We start from the raw sequence: 20,185 nt of genomic DNA, 5'->3' as shown, positions 1-20,185 counted from the left end.
ATTTTAATATTAAATAAATTCTTCTCATTGTTGTTCTAACCAAAGTTTTTTGGAATGATTATAAAAATGAGAAGTTTTAATCAACTTTACATATAAAATTGTAATGAAGATACCAACAATTTTTCTCTTAGAATTGGATGGATTATATAGTAAAAAAATTTTATTTAACTATTTTATATATTAACAATGATGCTTTCTATCTTAAGGCAATATATATGGGTTGTAGACAAGGAAATATGATGTTGCGTTAACACTATTACAAAGTCTGAATATGAGAAGACATCCACATGTGACGCTTGTGATTAGGTGTTTTAAATGTGGTAAGCGTCAAATGAACTGTTTCTAATGGTTTAGTATTCCAGAAATCATCTACATTATTAGGAAAAAAAGCAATGATTCCAATTCGTCACGTGAATATTCAAGGAAGAAGTTTTTTCACTCAGTTAATTTATCAAAATAAATATAAATTTATGACATCTTTTAAATGTTTATTTTTTGTTATAGATGTAATTTACCTCATCAAATTTTATATTTTCTCGATTATATATAATAGAATAAATATTAATTTTATATTTAAAGAACAATGGACAATTAAAAAAATCAATTCTCGGACGAAGTTCTTAGTAACCTACAAGTCATTTTGAGTACCACTTTTATCCAAATTAATAGGTTTTGACCCATTAGAATTTTTCATCTCTATATTATAACTCTTTGTTGTGTATTTTGTCACTTATAAATAATTTTACAGTCATATAAAATATTTTAAAAGTGTTTTCAATTATAATCCTTTTTTTACATTTTTATTCATAAATTCTTTTTTTTTTTTTTTTTTGTCAACCACACATTAATTAATAAATAACTCCTTGATTGGTTGCCTAATTAGGAGGAGAAGAGTTTACAAAAGTAACTTCAGAAAATAAAAGTCTAGAAGAACGGGCTAAGCAGTCCGCTTGAACATTACATAAACGAGAAATAAGAGAAAGCGAGAAGAACGGGAAAGAGACACGGAGAAAACCAAATTCGTCTAGCAGATTGGAGAAAGCAGGCCATTCATCCGGTGACTGTATCATCGAGACTAACTCCGAGCAGTCTGTTTCAAACACCTGACAATCGATCCAAAGTTTCCGTAATAGAACTAGTTTCGATCGGATCCAACTGAGCTTCTTCCCACAATAATTTTTCACTCAAAGCATGATTTAAAACCAATCTCATACGTATTATAAAACATTCAGAATTTTAAACATCGTAAAATCGCAAAACATCTTAGAATCACAACACATTGAAAGTTCCAAAAGATAAGCATTTTAAAACAACTTGGTTCAAATTGAAATCTTGTCTCTATCTTCCTTCTTGAGTTCTTGTCTTCTTGATTCTCTTTTTTTTTTCCATATAAATAAAACCAACATAACAAATGTTACTATTAGTGTATTACGCTTTAAAACAAAAATTGAAAATCATGAAGTATCTTGTAATACAAAACGGGACGAGTAGCGGAGCGAGTAACGGAGCGAGTAACGGAGCGAGTAACGGAGCGAGTAACGGGGCGAGTATCGAAACGGGGCGAGTAACGAGCCAAATATCAAAAAAAATTATGATACTTGATACTTGACCCTTACTTGCAAGTAATGGAATTATACTACTTGGTACTTGCCTTGACAACACCGGGTACTTGTTTTTTCAAGACGAGTACGAGCCGAGTAGCGAGTATCAACCGAATAACGAGTACTTGTGCCCAGGCCTACGAAATTGCCATTGAAATGGCTCTCAAAGCTTCACCAGCTGCCGGATTATTCCCTCCTCTCCGTCCTACTGCTTCTTCTTCCCCTTCGACTTCTAATCGCCCTTATTCCCTCAGGGTTCTCCCCCTCAGACCATCCTTCTTCGGTAACTCCAGTGCGTCTCCGTCTTCTCTAATTCGCTTAGGGTTTTGCTTTCTCATTGTTTGAATTGCTCGGAAGAAAATGGTGCAGCTATCTAGAATTTTCTGTGAACGTAATTGGTCTGCGAGTGAATTGAAGTAAAGTTGGGTTTGATTGCAGCTATCTAGATTTTTACCTGAAAAACTGGGTATTGATCTGTGAAGGAGCTTTTTTGTGTATGTGATTTGTAGAAAATGTTAAATTGTTTATAATTAAACCGATCATATTAATTATGATTAAAAAATAGAATTTTATGTTTTAAAATTCTAAAATTAGATGATTCATAGGAATTAGAGCAGTAAAAATAGGTCAAAAACCGTGGGTCGAGCCCAAATCATCTCAATATGGGGCATATTTGTGAAAATATATTAAACCCGTAAATAAACGGGCCACACGGGTTGATTCGCAGTGGATCATAGGTTTTAATCGGTTTTCGTAAAAATTTAGAGTAAAAAAGAAAGAAAAATTGATTTACAGAACATATTTTCGTAACTTTGAAAATGTAGTAACCGAAAATCTTAACAATTAGATGATCTAATCCCAGCCGAGGTGTGATTTGTGTATGTGATTTGTAGATTTTGTGTTTCTTGATTTAGTAACTATGAACGAGATAAATAGGGTCTCTCATGCTTCCATATACTCTCTGGGGTGACCTTGTGTTAAAATGCAGGACATGGTCTTATTCTTAGTCATTTTCTATAACTTTAGTATGCTTTGACTGTTTCACATGTCTAACATTTACTTCTCTTGCTTTTTAGCTATGTAACATATGTTGTTGGTTTGATATTTCCATGAACTTATTGTTAGATTCAATAAGGATTATTGTTATTCTATACAAGGTGGGGCTCTGAGAGTGAATGTGCTGAGATTAGCTTGTGCTAATAGACTCAGGTGCAATGGTCACGGTGCTACGATGAATCTTTTTGAACGGTTTTCTAGAGTGGTCAAGGTACTTTTAACCTTTCTGATTCTGTATCTGACTGTCATAATGCATTGGAGTTCATTAATCAGTTCTCTTGTTTATTTTTCATTTCAATAAGCAAAGTCATATGCAAATGCGTTCATAAGCTCCTTCGAAGACCCGGAGAAAATCTTGGAGCAAACTGTCATTGAAAAGAATAGTGATTTGACAAAGATGCGTCAAGCCACTGCACAGGTACAGCCCTTAAACGACGAAAGTCTTTTGCTGTAGTTTATATCTATCCATTCTCTTGTTCACCAGTTTTCTGTTTCTTAAGATTGCTTTTACTCCAACAAATGAAAGAACCTAATCATTTGAAACGGAAATGAGAAAGAAAAAACAAATCTTTTAGATTTTGTATGATTTGATATTGTTAACAAAACTGATCATGAGTGAAAATATAAAATGACACAATGATTTAGTCGAACAATCTTGTTTCAAATACTTTATTTTTATCTATATATTTTTGACTTTCTATAAACTGTTGGATTCTTTAGAGCTATGATTAAATGAATTTATCGTCACGGCATTACTCAATTAAACAAAGAATCATGTCTCCCAACAACTTGTGGAAGAATTCCAACGGGTTCAAAAACTTTGTACAACTTGTGAAAACTCTCAATTTTCTTTGAAAGCTTCAACTTTCGAGAGTCAATGAAAATATTTAAAAAGAAATGATGGGGCATTATTTTTAGGGTTTTATGATATGATCCAATCGGGTGAGGACATGGAGCGATCATATTTTAAAGAAATATGAACAAACTAGCATAAATCATGTCTCTTCTTCTTCCTCCTGCGACCATTCTTACGGATCTCTTCTCACCACTCTCATCCTATTTCAAAATTAATCAAAGATTGTTCAACATAAAGTTGATTGGTCCAATTTTTGAAATGACAATTGAATTGGACTGGTTTAGTAGTAACATGGCATGATAAGTGAGTTAAATACAAAAGTCAAAGCCAACATTAAACATGCATGACCCATGGCAGTTCTTGATGAGAGAAAATCAAATTCCAATCAACGATGATGTTCTTGTTCTTCTTATTATCGTAGTTGTTGTATGGTTACCACTTACCATTTGTAAGTCTAAATAGTAAATAGTGTTTTTTTTTTTTGGTTACAAAAATATTGAAAGCCAGTACAAAATATCACACAATACCCATACTTTTTGTGTGGGTATTATTTACATATTTTTCGTATGGTTACCACTTGATATCTAAATTGTTTTGATTCCGCAAATAGTGAAAGCATTTTAGCCCATGGACACAATATGTAAAACTTCTTTTGGAGTTGTATTTTGCATATTAAGAATCAAAGAATATTAGTGAATTATTATGATTGTCATTTTAAAATGTGTACTAGGATCGGACCCGCGGTCCACCGCGGGAGAATATTGGTTTACATACGTTGATTTTAATAGTGCGTGTTTTAAGTAGAGCGAATCAGATAGTGTACTTATAAATATTCATAATAACGAATTGTAGAGAAAATGTTAAATTGTTTATAATTAAACCGATCATATTAATTATGATTAAAAAATAGAATTTTATGTTTTAAAATTCTAAAATTAGATGATTCATAGGAATTAGAGCAGTAAAAATAGGTCAAAAACCGTGGGTCGAGCCCAAATCATCTCAATATGGGGCATATTTGTGAAAATATATTAAACCCGTAAATAAACGGGCCACACGGGTTGATTCGCAGTGGATCATAGGTTTTAATCGGTTTTCGTAAAAATTTAGAGTAAAAAAGAAAGAAAAATTGATTTACAGAACATATTTTCGTAACTTTGAAAATGTAGTAACCGAAAATCTTAACAATTAGATGATCTAATCCCAGCCGAGGTGTGATTTGTGTATGTGATTTGTAGATTTTGTGTTTCTTGATTTAGTAACTATGAACGAGATAAATAGGGTCTCTCATGCTTCCATATACTCTCTGGGGTGACCTTGTGTTAAAATGCAGGACATGGTCTTATTCTTAGTCATTTTCTATAACTTTAGTATGCTTTGACTGTTTCACATGTCTAACATTTACTTCTCTTGCTTTTTAGCTATGTAACATATGTTGTTGGTTTGATATTTCCATGAACTTATTGTTAGATTCAATAAGGATTATTGTTATTCTATACAAGGTGGGGCTCTGAGAGTGAATGTGCTGAGATTAGCTTGTGCTAATAGACTCAGGTGCAATGGTCACGGTGCTACGATGAATCTTTTTGAACGGTTTTCTAGAGTGGTCAAGGTACTTTTAACCTTTCTGATTCTGTATCTGACTGTCATAATGCATTGGAGTTCATTAATCAGTTCTCTTGTTTATTTTTCATTTCAATAAGCAAAGTCATATGCAAATGCGTTCATAAGCTCCTTCGAAGACCCGGAGAAAATCTTGGAGCAAACTGTCATTGAAAAGAATAGTGATTTGACAAAGATGCGTCAAGCCACTGCACAGGTACAGCCCTTAAACGACGAAAGTCTTTTGCTGTAGTTTATATCTATCCATTCTCTTGTTCACCAGTTTTCTGTTTCTTAAGATTGCTTTTACTCCAACAAATGAAAGAACCTAATCATTTGAAACGGAAATGAGAAAGAAAAAACAAATCTTTTAGATTTTGTATGATTTGATATTGTTAACAAAACTGATCATGAGTGAAAATATAAAATGACACAATGATTTAGTCGAACAATCTTGTTTCAAATACATTATTTTTATCTATATATTTTTGACTTTCTATAAACTGTTGGATTCTTTAGAGCTATGATTAAATGAATTTATCGTCACGGCATTACTCAATTAAACAAAGAATCATGTCTCCCAACAACTTGTGGAAGAATTCCAACGGGTTCAAAAACTTTGTACAACTTGTGAAAACTCTCAATTTTCTTTGAAAGCTTCAACTTTCGAGAGTCAATGAAAATATTTAAAAAGAAATGATGGGGCATTATTTTTAGGGTTTTATGATATGATCCAATCGGGTGAGGGCATGGAGCGATCATATTTTAAAGAAATATGAACAAACTAGCATAAATCATGTCTCTTCTTCTTCCTCCTGCGACCATTCTTACGGATCTCTTCTCACCACTCTCATCCTATTTCAAAATTAATCAAAGATTGTTCAACATAAAGTTTCATAGAAAAAACAATTTAGGTTTAGAGATGGGTTGGTGGTGGAGGAAGAGGAATAAGAAGCGAAAATTGGAGAAGCTAATATTGGAGAGAGGAGCCAAGTTGTTAGAAGATCTGATCGAATTCGGCCATGGCATATCCAATCCCATCAAATTCTTCTCTGCTGATGAGATCCTCAAAGCCACCAACTATTTCAGCGACTCTAATCTTGTTTTTCCATCAATTCCCTTCGACTGGTATTCAGGTAAGAACGAGAACTATCCCATGATACTCATCAAGACAGATCTTGGCTGGTGGGGAGAAGATCTTTTGTGCCGGGACATAGCAGTTTCATCGATGGTGAGTGGTCACAAAAACTTTTTGAAATTGGTTGGATGTTGTCTTGAGTTGAAAAATCGAGTCTCGGTTTATGATGGTGTGAAGAAACACTATCGATTAAAAATAAGTGAACAGACGTGGAAAAGGAGAATGAAGATAGCTGAAGATATCGCTACTGCTTTAGCTTACCTTCACACTGCCTTCCCTAGGCCCTTCGTATATCGGAGTTTGTCTCATATGAATATCTTATTGGATGAAGATGGGGCCGCCAAGCTAATTGATTTCTTTCACTGCGTCTCAATCCCAGAAGGAGAAACATTTGTCCAGGTTGACAGAGAAGAGATATTATGTAGTTACTTGTACGATAGTCTTGACGGAGTAGTCTCAGAGAAAACAGATGTCTCAGAGAAAACAGATGTCTCAGAGAAAACAGATGTCTCTGCCTTTGGAAAGTTTATGGGTCTAACGCTTCTATTAGGAAACCAAAGCTTTTTGAAGTATAATGATGGATATTTGCCGTCAAAATTAAAGGAAGACCGACCAATGGAAGAGATTGCAGATCGAAAGATGATAGAAAAGATGGGTCACATTTCAGAACAAGAGCTTTGTCAAATGGAAGCTTTCCGAATGCTCTCACTGAGATGCATCGGTCCTAGTGAAGAAGTTCCAACGATGGTGGAAGTTGCCAAAGAATTAAAGAAGATCCAAAGATCTCTTAATATGTAACGACTCTTCTTCTCCTTCAGGTGAAACCCATTTCGACTCTAACCAAGACATTTCTTCCTCAGTCGTCCCCTCAAACCAGAATATAAACACAAAGGCATTGCTACCAAGTATTGCCTGCCAGGTATTTCATGAAATGTTTCAATGGGTTATGTTGAGCTGCTTTCGTTTTTTCAGAAAAAATCGAAGAATGTGCTGAAAATAACTTCCATTCTTGTTTGTATTAAGACAATATCAAGCGCAAAGCTTTTCTTTTACTTTTGTCAGATCTCACCTTAGTGCTCGTGTCTGTATGTTTTGGGTTTGATCGATCCCTCTGTTTTTGTTAATGTTATCAAGACATTTTATGATATGTATGTGAATCTCTCCAATAGATGATATATATTGATGTTTATATATAAGTGAAAATCTCCCAAGTTCGTAACACAAGTCGTATAACTATAATATTCTAGAGTTTACATGGTATCAGAGAATTGAATGTAGAAAATTATGCTGCATGGGCAACTTAGCTGGAATATGCCCTTCGAGCAAAGCGGAAAACATGGTTCGTTGACGTAAGTTTGCAAATTCCAGCAACTACATCTCATCTTGCGATCAATATTGAACTGCGAACTCCACGACTGTTGGGTGGATTCGGGCCTCTATATCACCAAACATTCGTTCATCGGTGATATTCACCGAGATGATCATGAATTTAGTATAAATAATATACTAGATGATAACATGACACCAGACTTTCTCCACTGTTGGTTCATCATGGAACTGCTGTCATTCTATCTCTTTTTTTTTTGTGCTGTGTGGTAATCTCTTGTTGAAGATTCTCATCTACTTTTGTAATCTGGATGTTTAAGTTAATGAAATGAGTTTGACAACGAAGATTATAACATGAGCTCGATCAAATTAATACGACAAAATTATCAATAGTGTTGTTCTCCTCGTATCGTCTGATGGAGACTATTATCAGGTGCCTTTTTTTTTATCTCCTCATCTATGGCTTTGATACGAATTTATTTTCTTATTCTTTATTGCTAAGCTACAACCTTCTCAGCCCTTACACTCGGACACTATCTTATCTAGTGTCACTACAAGAAAACATAGGATTTTCTTAACATGTTAGCCATTTAATTTGCATCAAAATGTTTTGGTTTCTCCTTGGGATAGAAATTGTGAGTCCAGCCCTGGTTTCTTAGAAGTGTTTGGACGGAGTGGAGTGGTTTATGTTGTGTAAACTGATGATGCTTTTCATGCCCTCCAGGCGTTCAACGAATTCCCTCATTATTGGCTTGGCTTGTTTCTTAGCATTGTTTGGCTTTCTGTAAGCTGATTTCTATTAGATATACATATCTCATTTGCTATTAGTATTACTAGATTTAAGAATATTCAGTAGTTTAATTAATTGACAAAGCTGCATTAAGTCATTGTTTTTTACTTGGTTATGTTTACTAAATCGAAAATTTACTTCTAAGGTTCAGATTTTGAAACCTCAATAAGCTCTAAATAGAATGGAGATTTGTTGTGAATAAAAAATAGAGTTTTGAAATTGTTTGTGTTGATTTTGGTTTTGTGGTGTTGCTGTTGAAACTTCCAGGTGCTTAAGACTCTACCTTCCAGGTCACTAACTTGTAGAAGTGTAGTGAAGATGTCTGGTTTATCTTTGGTGGGGTTTCTGCGTTTGGTTTCTCTCCATAAAATCAGTTGGTCTCCATGTACAATTATTAACTCATGTTTTCTATATAAAGTTGCAAGCTTTTTCTTTGGTGTGAAAGGTAAATTAATAGTATCACTGAAACAGTGAAATGGCTGTCGATGATCAAGTTTGTTATCAATGAGGTAATAGGTCTAACGGTTTTTTTTTGTGGATATGTCTGTTGGAGTGTGGTTTGTGTGTTTGGAATTGGAATGGGTTTTCGTTTTGCTTATTTGTGTCGTTTGTTTCTAGAGTCTGATTACAATTGATTTGATATTAACTTCATTACACTCATGAAATACAACGTTTTGTATACACTCCATGCAGTCTTACTTAGTTGACATGTTCTGTTTTTTTTTTAATTGTTTCAGAGAGTTGCAACTGGATCTGAAGAGGAGTTGATCCGAGGAAGGATGAAACTCAGGTTTCAAATAGATTTTTACATGAGATTCAAAGAGACTTCATTATGGATACCACCTCTCATCAACTTGTTTTGGTGTTAGCTAGTAGTGTTAGTTTATATAAGACTTGGTTTGATGTAGTCTAAGATTTGGTATGTATGTTTTGGATATATAATTAATGCAATAGAAAATTTATATAAATCCAATTTAATATATAATGCAAAAGAGGGTACAAATATATGAAATAGAATAGCATATAACAATAGATTATATCATAAAAAAGAGTTATAGGTAAATCTAATAAGGCAAATACAAAGTGCTACGACACAATATAAAACAACAATAAAATTGTGAATAAGAATATATATTGCATCATTTGTTTAATGCTATTATCGAAAACGATATAATAGCTTACCAAAAAAAGCTATTATACACGGTGATCCTATCATAGATGGGGCAGAAATAGCGTTTAAAAAAACACTATTGATTACGTATAGTAGTGCTTCTCGTGAGCTAAGAATGTGCATTCTTCTTGTAGTCTGTGGGATATTATCATGTCATTCACAAAGACAAAAGTATTTTTTTTTTATTACATTATATTATATTATGCTTTATTATGTTATTTGTTACAACATTGATCAAGATTCTGTTTTTTGATGCAAGTTACATGTATTTTGATTTTTGACTCAAGGTGCATGATACGGTTAGTGAATATTGCAAGTTGGGGTGTGCATACTCTGTGTGTTGCGTCCTAACCACTCTAGAGAACTCCGGTAAAGCAAATTCTCCAAACTCATATATTATTATTATTTTGTTAAGTAAAAGATTATGTACCAAGAACCATTATAGTATTGTTATTATAACTGGAACAAGAGAATACTAATCCATTCAAATTTTGTTTCGATAACTAGATGAAAGTGAAACTTTGAATGGAGCAGCTGAAAACTGTACCAAGGCATGTTCTACTTTCTGCACCAAGGACTCTAAAACCACAATTGAAAGTTGAAATTGTCTAAACAAGATTATGTAAGTGGAGGAGTGGCTACCCTTAAGAGTACTGTTTTCATACGATAATTGTCGTGTATGTGACAAAAAGGCTAGACATATCTGGTGCTAGTATTTTAATATTTGGATCTGCAATCTCTTGGATTCGTCCGTCTTCCTTTAATTTTGACGGCAAAAATTTCTCATAATACTTCGAAATGCGTTGGTATCCTAATAGAAGCCTTAGACCCATAAACATTCCAAAGGTAAAGACTAGCCAAACGGACAAAGTGCCCTGCATCTTTTTTATTTCCCCCACACCTTTTTTATATAAAATTAAGTTTTTCACATTTACCATGAGTTCTAATTTATGAAGATTTTTTTCTTATTCTCTAAAAGCCTCCCTAATTCACTAATTCGTGGGACGATACTGGACTTTTGTATTTAAAAAATTTTTCAGTAGAGATCTCTGAAGTAGATGATGGTGGATAGAGTAATTCTTGATCATAATTTCCAATATGCGGACTGCGTACAACAAAAAACTTGTGATTGGTAGTAAAACACCGATTACCCTGTTGAGGTCTAATTCGATCCTTATAGATTTCTCTAGCTATTTTCTTACGAAGCTTTGTTATAGCGTCTATAACAGCCTCTGGTTTAGGTGGACAACCCGGCAAATAGACATCTACAGGAATTAGCTTATCAACTCCTCGAACAGTACTATAAGAATCGGTACTGAACATCCCCCCCGTAATTGTACACGCTCCCATAGCAATAACATACTTTGGTTCAGGCATTTGTTCATATAATCGCACTAAAGAAGGAGCCATTTTCATTGTTACTGTACCTGCTGTTAAAATAAGGTCCGCCTGTCTAGGACTCGATCTTGGTACTAACCCATAACGATCAAAGTCAAATCGGGAGCCTATTAATGAGGCAAATTCAATGAAACAACAACTGGTACCATAAAGAAGCGGCCATAGGCTGGAAAGTCTTGACCAATTTGAAAGATCATTTAACGTAGTTGAAATAACGGATTTTTTTGTTGTTCGATCAAGTACGGGAAACTTAATGGAATTCATAATTGTTTCAATGGTTTTTTTTACTTTTTTTTTTTTATTGTACAAGTATTCGGGAAACGAACTAAGACCACTCCAATGCTCCTTTTCGCCATGCATAAACTAAACCAAGAATTAGGATAAGCACGAAAATGAAAGCTTCTATAAAAGCAGATGCCCCCAGTACATCGAAACTCATTGCCCACGGATACAGAAAAACAGTTTCAACATCAAAAACAACAAAAACTAGAGCAAACATATAATAACGGATTCTAAATTGTAACCAAGCATCCCCGATCGGTTCTATACCTGATTCATAACTAGAAAGTTTCTCCGGCCCCTTCCTAATTGGAGATAAAACTCCGGAAATTAGAAATGCCAAAACAGGAATAGCACTTGATATTAGTAAAAATGCCCAGAAAATATCATATTCGTAAAGCAGAAACATAGACGAACTCCTATGAATGTGGAAAAAATACCCGCTTAGTCAATTCCAATCGGAGTGGATTGGGCAAGGGATATAGAACTCTTGAGTCAAAAAAAAATTCAGGTTAATCGAATCATTTATTTTCGTTTGGTTGCTGTGGTAGACGTCTCATTTTAAGATTTATTAATTTCGTATTTTCAGTACACTTATTACTTAATAGTTCCATGTTTCTATTACTATAGTTTCTAATATTAATAATATAATATTAATCTGATTAATAACTAGTAATTTTTTTTTATTTCTGTTTATGTTTAAAAAAACATTTTCGAAAAATCTCTTCGTTTTTAAAATGATGACGTATCAAAAAATCCAGTAAGACTTTACCATACTCATCTTACTTAGTATTAGATAGATTTAATTTTGGTTGAATTTAATTAGATTTCTGTTTTTATTTTTAAACAAGGCCGTGTCATAAAAAAAGTAACCAAGATTGGGTGGGGATACAAAAAAAGAAAGTCTTAGGAACTTTTTGATTGTAGCTAGTGAACGAGGAAAATTCATATAAAAAAATTACAACTATGAAAATTAATGAAGAAAAAAGTTGATTCTAAATTAAAAAAATTAGAAAAAAGTATCTATCTAGATATATCGATAGATAGTGGTTGGCTCCATTGAAATAAAATTTAATTTTCCGTTTTATTCTGAACGATCCCCAGGACTTATGGTTTTTGGTATGGAAATTTTTTTTATGAACCGAGCAATTAAAAGTAACCTGTTATAAATAAAGAATACAATAAAAGTAAAAAAAATTATCCAATTATTTTGATTTTAATGTGATTTATTAGAATGAATTTCTTAGTTAGGGCTATACGGACTCGAACCGTAGACCTGCTCGGTAAAAGAGTTCGAACTTATTATTATCAAAATGATTCGAACTCTTTCAAAGACCCAACATGCATTTTTTTTTGCATTGGGCTCTTTCATTAACTGATCTTTGGATCAGTTAGTCTACCATATTTTTTCTTAAAAAAAAGATAAGAAATGGTTCCAAGTACTCTGATTGATTATTTTTAAATTCTAATACAATACAGAAGAACTACCAAAGTGTTTCAAAAAAGGGTTCTCTTGACGTAGGTTTGCTTTTGGTCTAGATCAACTTAAGTTAAATATAGTCTCTAACATCCTGATTAAAAAATCAAACATGAAACTTGATACACCTTAAGGTTCATAGGACGAAAAGATTATTTTTGAGTTCCTTATACTCATTCTACCTAGCATTGAGTAGACTGGGTATTCACCCTATCAATATCTCAAATCAATGATGGGTTCTATTCATTCCCTACCTAACGGGGTACTTTAATAGGACCTAATGTCAGGCTGTTGTTCTCCTCTTTTTTCCTAAAAAAAAGTCATGGAGTAAGACATCGATTTCTTAATAAGATCAATCAATTAGTTTGATTGCGTGATGGACTCCTCTGAAAAACTTTGGCGCACGTGTAAACGAGGTGCTCTACCTAACTGAGCTATAGACCTTGTGTTTGTGATACACATTTTATCTTATCATGTAGATAATTTCTTGTCAAGATTAATATTACATGATTGAACATTATATCTCTTTGATCTCGTTGTTTATTGGTATTGCTTAGAAATAATATTGGATTTATAATCCTATCGATGTGATAGGTATCCCCTTTCCTTCTCTTTACGATGATAAATAACCTACTTAACTCAGTGGTTAGAGTATTGCTTTCATACGGCAGGAGTCATTGGTTCAAATCCAATAGTAGGTATAACTTATTAGACACCATGATCAATGGTGTCTAATAAGTTTTTGTAACCAGCTTTTTTTATTTTATTGTTTTTCTCGCTTTTCGATCCTATTTTTTTTATACATTCTTTTTTTTTTTTACACGTCAGCTAGTTACAAAATCAAATCGTATTGAGAGCCTCGACTCGTGTCCGAGCTCGTCTGAGAGCTAGATTAGCCTCAATTGTCTGTCTCTTACCTTCAGCTTTTCTCAAGTTAGCTTCTGCTATTTCAAGAGTTTGCTGAGCTTCTTGTGGATCAATGTCACTATTCTTCTCTGCATCATTTACTAAAATAGTTATTTCATTATTGCCTATTCTAGCAAAACCGCCCATCAGAGCCATCGTTAACCATTGGTTAGTAAGGCGTATTTTCAAAATACCTATATCAACAGCTGTGGCAATCAGCGCGTGGTTCGGTAATACACCAATTTGTCCACTATTAGTAGATAAAATGATTTCTTTTACTTCTGAATCCCAAACAATTCGATTCGGAGTCAGTACACAAAGATTTAAGGTCATTTCTTCAATTTACTCTCCATTTCTAAGTTTGTAGCCTTCACAGTAGCTTCGTCGATGTTACCCACTAAGTAAAAGGCCTGTTCAGGAAGAGAATCAAATTCTCCGGAAAGGATCAATTTAAACCCTCTAATTGTTTCCGCTAGACCAACATATTTTCCCGGAGAACCTGTAAATACTTCTGCTACGAAAAAGGGTTGTGATAAGAAACGCTCAATTTTTCGTGCTCTTGCTACGGTTAAGCGATCCTCTTCGGATAATTCGTCCAACCCCAGGATAGCTATAATGTCCTGAAGCTCCTTGTAACGTTGTAAAGTTTGCTTTACTTGTTGCGCAGTTTCATAATGTTCCTCGCCAACGATTCGAGGTTGTAGCATAGTTGACGTTGAATCTAAAGGATCTACCGCTGGATAGATACCTTTGGCAGCTAATCCTCTTGATAGTACGGTAGTCGCATCTAAATGTGCAAATGTGGTGGCAGGAGCGGGGTCAGTCAAATCATCTGCAGGTACATAAACTGCTTGAATAGAGGTTATGGACCCCTTTTTTGTAGAAGTAATTCTTTCTTGTAAAGTACCCATTTCGGTACTAAGGGTGGGTTGATAACCCACAGCAGAAGGCATTCTACCCAATAAGGCGGATACCTCGGATCCTGCTTGTACGAAACGGAAGATATTGTCGATAAATAGAAGTACGTCTTGCTCATTAACATCTCGGAAATATTCTGCCATAGTTAAGGCAGTCAGACCAACTCTCATACGAGCTCCTGGTGGTTCATTCATCTGACCATAGACTAGGGCCACTTTGGATTCCGCAAGATTTTGTTCATTAATGACTCCAGATTCTTTCATTTCCATGTAAAGATCATTTCCTTCACGAGTCCGTTCGCCTACTCCACCAAATACGGATACACCACCATGAGCTTTAGCAATGTTGTTGATCAATTCCATAATTAGTACTGTTTTACCCACGCCAGCCCCACCGAATAGTCCAATTTTTCCCCCACGACGATAAGGGGCCAAAAGATCTACTACTTTAATTCCTGTTTCAAAAATTGATAATTTTGTATCTAATTGTATAAAAGCAGGCGCGGATTTATGGATAGGAGATGTTGTGCGAGTATCGACAGGACCTAAATTATCAACGGGTTCCCCAAGCACGTTGAAAATTCGTCCTAGAGTCGCTCCGCCGACTGGAACACTTAGAGGATTTCCCATATCAACCACGTCCATTCCTCTCTTTAAACCCTCTGTCGCACTCATAGCTACATCTCTAACTCGATTATTTCCTAATAATTGCTGTACTTCACAAGTCACATTAATTTCTTGACCAAGAGTATCTCGACCCTTAACCACCAGAGCATTGTAAATATTAGGCATTTTGCCCGGGGGAAAGGCTACATCCAGTACCGGACCAATGATTTGAGCGATACGTCCCAGGTTTTTTTTTTCACGTATCGAAACCTCTGGATCCGAAGTAGTAGGATTTGTTCTCATAATAAAAAAAATATGTTAAATTTTGTTGCGAAATTTTTCGAATAAAGAAAAAATCTTCGATAGCAAATTCATCGGTTAATTCAATAAAAAATGGGAGTAAGCGCTCGATTTCGTTGGTACCACCCAAGCGGATGTGGAATTCAATTTTTTACTTATTCAATGAAGGAATAGTCATTTTCAAGCTCAACTAACTGAAACCTAGTTTTAAAATAAAAAATATATGAATAAAAAATTTTTTTGCGGAAAGTCTTTGATTTATTTATCATAATAGAATAGGCAAGCCTTTGTTTTATCTTTTATCTAGCGAATTCTAAACGGAACTTTAGTTATGATTCATTATTTCGATCTCATTAGCCTTTTTTTTCATATTTTCATTTTAGCATATCCGGTTATGCGTCCCATTTATTCATCCCTTTAGCAACCCCCCTCCCCCCCCACCCTCTTGTTTTTCATTTTCATGGATGAATTCCGCATATTGTCATATCTAGGATTTACATATACAACATATATTACTGTCAAGAGTGATTTTATTAATATTTTAATATTAAATATTTGGATTTATAAAAAGTCAAAGATTCAAAACTTGAAAAAGAAGTATTAGGTTGCGCTATACATATGAAAGAATATACAATAATGATGTATTTGGCGAATCAAATATCATGGTCTAATAAAGAATCATTCTGATTAGTTGATAATTTTGTGAAAGATTCCTGTGAAAAAGGTTAATTAAATCTATTCCTAATTTATGTCGAGTAGACCTTGTTGTTTTGTTTTATTGCAAGAATTCTAAATTCATGACTTGTAGGGAGGGACTTATGTCACCACAAACAGAGACTAAAGCAAGTGTTGGATTCAAAGCTGGTGTTAAAGAGTATAAATTGACTTATTATACTCCTGAATATGAAACCAAGGATACTGATATCTTGGCAGCATTCCAAGTAACTCCTCAACCTGGAGTTCCACCTGAAGAAGCAGGGGCTGCGGTAGCTGCTGAATCTTCTACTGGTACATGGACAACTGTATGGACCGATGGGCTTACCAGCCTTGATCGTTACAAAGGACGATGCTACCACTTCGAGCCCGTTCCAGGAGAAGAAACTCAATTTATTGCGTATGTAGCTTACCCCTTAGACCTTTTTGAAGAAGGTTTGGTTACTAACATGTTTACCTCGATTGTGGGTAATGTATTTGGGTTCAAAGCCCTGGCTGCTCTACGTCTAGAGGATCTGCGAATCCCTCCTGCTTATACTAAAACTTTCCAAGGACCACCTCATGGTATCCAAGTTGAAAGAGATAAATTGAACAAGTATGGACGTCCCCTATTAGGATGTACTATTAAACCAAAATTGGGGTTATCCGCGAAGAACTATGGTAGAGCAGTTTATGAATGTCTACGTGGTGGACTTGATTTTACCAAAGATGATGAGAATGTGAACTCCCAACCATTTATGCGTTGGAGAGACCGTTTCTTATTTTGTGCCGAAGCTATTTATAAATCACAGGCTGAAACAGGTGAAATCAAAGGGCATTATTTGAATGCTACTGCGGGTACATGCGAAGAAATGATCAAAAGAGCTGTATTTGCCAGAGAATTGGGAGTTCCTATCGTAATGCATGACTACTTAACAGGGGGATTCACCGCAAATACTAGTTTGGCTCATTATTGCCGAGATAATGGCCTACTTCTTCACATCCACCGTGCAATGCACGCTGTTATTGATAGACAGAAGAATCATGGTATGCACTTCCGTGTACTAACTAAAGCTTTACGTCTATCTGGTGGAGATCATGTTCACGCGGGTACAGTAGTAGGTAAACTTGAAGGAGACAGGGAGTCAACTTTGGGCTTTGTTGATTTACTGCGCGATGATTATGTTGAAAAAGATCGAAGCCGCGGTATCTTTTTCACTCAAGATTGGGTCTCACTACCAGGTGTTCTGCCTGTGGCTTCAGGGGGTATTCACGTTTGGCATATGCCTGCTTTGACCGAGATCTTTGGAGATGATTCTGTACTACAATTCGGTGGAGGAACTTTAGGCCACCCTTGGGGAAATGCACCGGGTGCCGTAGCTAACCGAGTAGCTCTGGAAGCATGTGTACAAGCTCGTAATGAGGGACGTGATCTTGCAGTCGAGGGTAATGAAATTATCCGTGAAGCTTGCAAGTGGAGTCCTGAACTAGCTGCTGCTTGTGAAGTATGGAAAGAGATCAGATTTAACTTCCCAACCGTCGATAAATTAGATGGCCAAGAGTAGATAAATTAGATTAGTAATTCACGTTTGTTTTATTAGTTTAATTGCACTCGGCTCAATCTTTTTTTTTACTAAAAAGATTGAGCCGAGTTTATCTGTTGTATATACTATTTTTTTTTATAGATACATACTTAAATCTAGATATAAAAAAACTCTTCAATAAAAAAAAGAAGATTAAACACAACTACAATTTTGTTATTGTAGTGTTCACAAGAAATCCTATACGAAACATGGATTCTTAGGAGTGTTATAGTCTTTCGTGTCAGGGCTTGAACCAAGTATCCCCGCTTCTTCTACCCCATCCTGCATGTTGTCCTTTTCTTTTCATTCCGTATTGGAATAAAAAAAGTTTTTTTATTTTATATTTTATATTAGTATACGAGATTTTACTAAAAAAGTTCTTCATATCCTTATATTCATAAGCGAAGAACAAATATTTCTTTTTTTTTTTATGAGAATTTTACACAATATAAGAAAATCCTTATTTTCTTTTAGAATTGAAATTTATTAATTTCAATTACTTTACTTTTACTTAATAATCTTAGCAATTGCATCGATATGTTTTGCTTACTCTGAATAGAAAATGAACTATTCAAAATTTTTTTGCATTTTTCAATTTTTTCATTGAATGACTATTCATCTATTGTTATTGTATTTTCATTTAAATAGAGGCCAGAAGCTCTATGGAAAAATCGTGGTTCAATTTTATGTTTTCTAAGGGAGAATTGGAATACAGAGGCGAGCTAAGTAAAGCAATGGATAGTTTTGCTCCTGGTGAAAAGACTACTATAAGTCAAGACCATTTTATATATGATATGGATAAAAACTTTTATGGTTGGGGTGAGCGTTCTAGTTATTCCAATAATGTTGATCTTTTAGTTAGCTCCAAGGACATTCGCAATTTCATATCGGATGATACCTTTTTTGTTAGGGATAGTAATAATAATAGTTATTCTATATATTTTGATAAAAAAAAAAAAATTTTGAGATTGACAATGATTTTAGTGACCTAGAAATTTTTTTTTATAGTTATTGTAGTTCTAGTTATCTGAATAATAGATCTAAAGGTGACAACGATTTGCACTATGATCCTTACATTAAGGATACTAAATATAATTGTACTAATCACATTAATAGTTGCATTGATTCTTATTTTCGTTCTTACATCTGTATTGATAGTAACTTTTTAAGCGATAGTAATAATTCCAATGAAAGTTACATTTATAATTTCATTTGTAGTGAAAGTGGAAAGATTCGTGAAAGCAAAAATTACAAGATAAGAACTAATAGGAATCGTAGTAATTTAATAAGTTCTAAGGATTTTGATATAACTCAAAACTACAATCAATTGTGGATTCAATGCGACAATTGTTATGGATTAATGTATAAGAAAGTCAAAATGAATGTTTGTGAACAATGTGGATATTATTTGAAAATGAGTAGTTCAGAGAGAATCGAGCTTTCGATTGATCCGGGTACTTGGAATCCTATGGATGAAGACATGGTCTCTGCGGATCCCATTAAATTTCATTCGAAGGAGGAACCTTATAAAAACCGTATCTAAATAAGGCATGTCTTTACCTTTGGAATGTTTATGGGTCTAAGGCTTCTATTAGGATACCAACGCATTTCGAAGTATTATGAGAAATTTTTGCCGTCAAAATTAAAGGAAGACGGACGAATCCAAGAGATTGCAGATCCAAAGATGATAGAAAAGATGGGTCAAATTTCAGAACAAGAGCTTTGTCAAATGGAAGCTTTCCGAATGCTCTCACTGAGATGCATCGGTCCTAGTGAAGAAGTTCCAACGATGGTGGAAGTTGCCAAAGAATTAAAGAAGATCCAAAGATCTCTTAATATGTAACGACTCTTCTTCTCCTTCAGGTGAAACCCATTTCGACTCTAACCAAGACATTTCTTCCTCAGTCGTCCCCTCAAACCAGAATATAAACACAAAGGCATTGCTACAAAGTATTGCCTGCCAGGTATTTCATGAAATGTTTCAATGGGTTATGTTGAGCTGCTTTCGTTTTTTCAGAAAAAATCGAAGAATGTGCTGAAAATAACTTCCATTCTTGTTTGTATTAAGACAATATCAAGCGCAAAGCTTTTCTTTTACTTTTGTCAGATCTCACCTTAGTGCTCGTGTCTGTATGTTTTGGGTTTGATCGATCCCTCTGTTTTTGTTAATGTTATCAAGACATTTTATGATATGTATGTGAATCTCTCCAATAGATGATATATATTGATGTTTATATATAAGTGAAAATCTCCCAAGTTCGTTACACAAGTCGTATAACTATAATATTCTAGAGTTTACATGGTATCAGAGAATTGAATGTAGAAAATTATGCTGCATGGGCAACTTAGCTGGAATATGCCCTTCGAGCAAAGCGGAAAACATGGTTCGTTGACGTAAGTTTGCAAATTCCAGCAACTACATCTCATCTTGCGATCAATATTGAACTGCGAACTCCACGACTGTTGGGTGGATTCGGGCCTCTATA

The 20,185-nt window shown here is 34.5% G+C and overlaps 1 protein-coding gene and 1 pseudogene across 2 annotated transcripts; both read left to right on the top strand.

Annotated features, from left to right (window-relative positions):
- The first annotated feature begins 917 nt into the window (after positions 1-917).
- LOC9322944 (membrane-associated protein VIPP1, chloroplastic) lies at positions 918-3,240 on the top strand. Of its 2 annotated transcripts, none has more exons than XM_021036131.1 (3): positions 918-1,884; positions 2,759-2,868; positions 2,965-3,240. In XM_021036131.1, exons 1-3 carry the CDS (start codon positions 1,626-1,628, stop codon positions 3,109-3,111), a joined length of 516 nt encoding a protein of 171 aa, XP_020891790.1. In that variant the 5' UTR covers positions 918-1,625; the 3' UTR covers positions 3,112-3,240. The 2 variants fall into 2 exon arrangements, with proteins under 2 accessions (XP_020891790.1, XP_020891789.1); XM_021036130.1 differs by having other exon boundaries at positions 928-1,893.
- A 328-nt stretch (positions 3,241-3,568) lies between these two features.
- Positions 3,569-7,449, top strand: LOC110231146 (annotated as a pseudogene).
- Positions 7,450-20,185: the final 12,736 nt, after the last annotated feature.

The sequence above is a fragment of the Arabidopsis lyrata genome (assembly GCF_000004255.2).
Source record: "Arabidopsis lyrata subsp. lyrata unplaced genomic scaffold ARALYscaffold_2, whole genome shotgun sequence".
In the NCBI taxonomy this organism is placed as follows: Eukaryota; Viridiplantae; Streptophyta; class Magnoliopsida; order Brassicales; family Brassicaceae; genus Arabidopsis; species Arabidopsis lyrata.
Note: the sequence above shows the minus strand (reverse complement) of the source record. Positions and strands in the feature narration are given on the sequence as shown.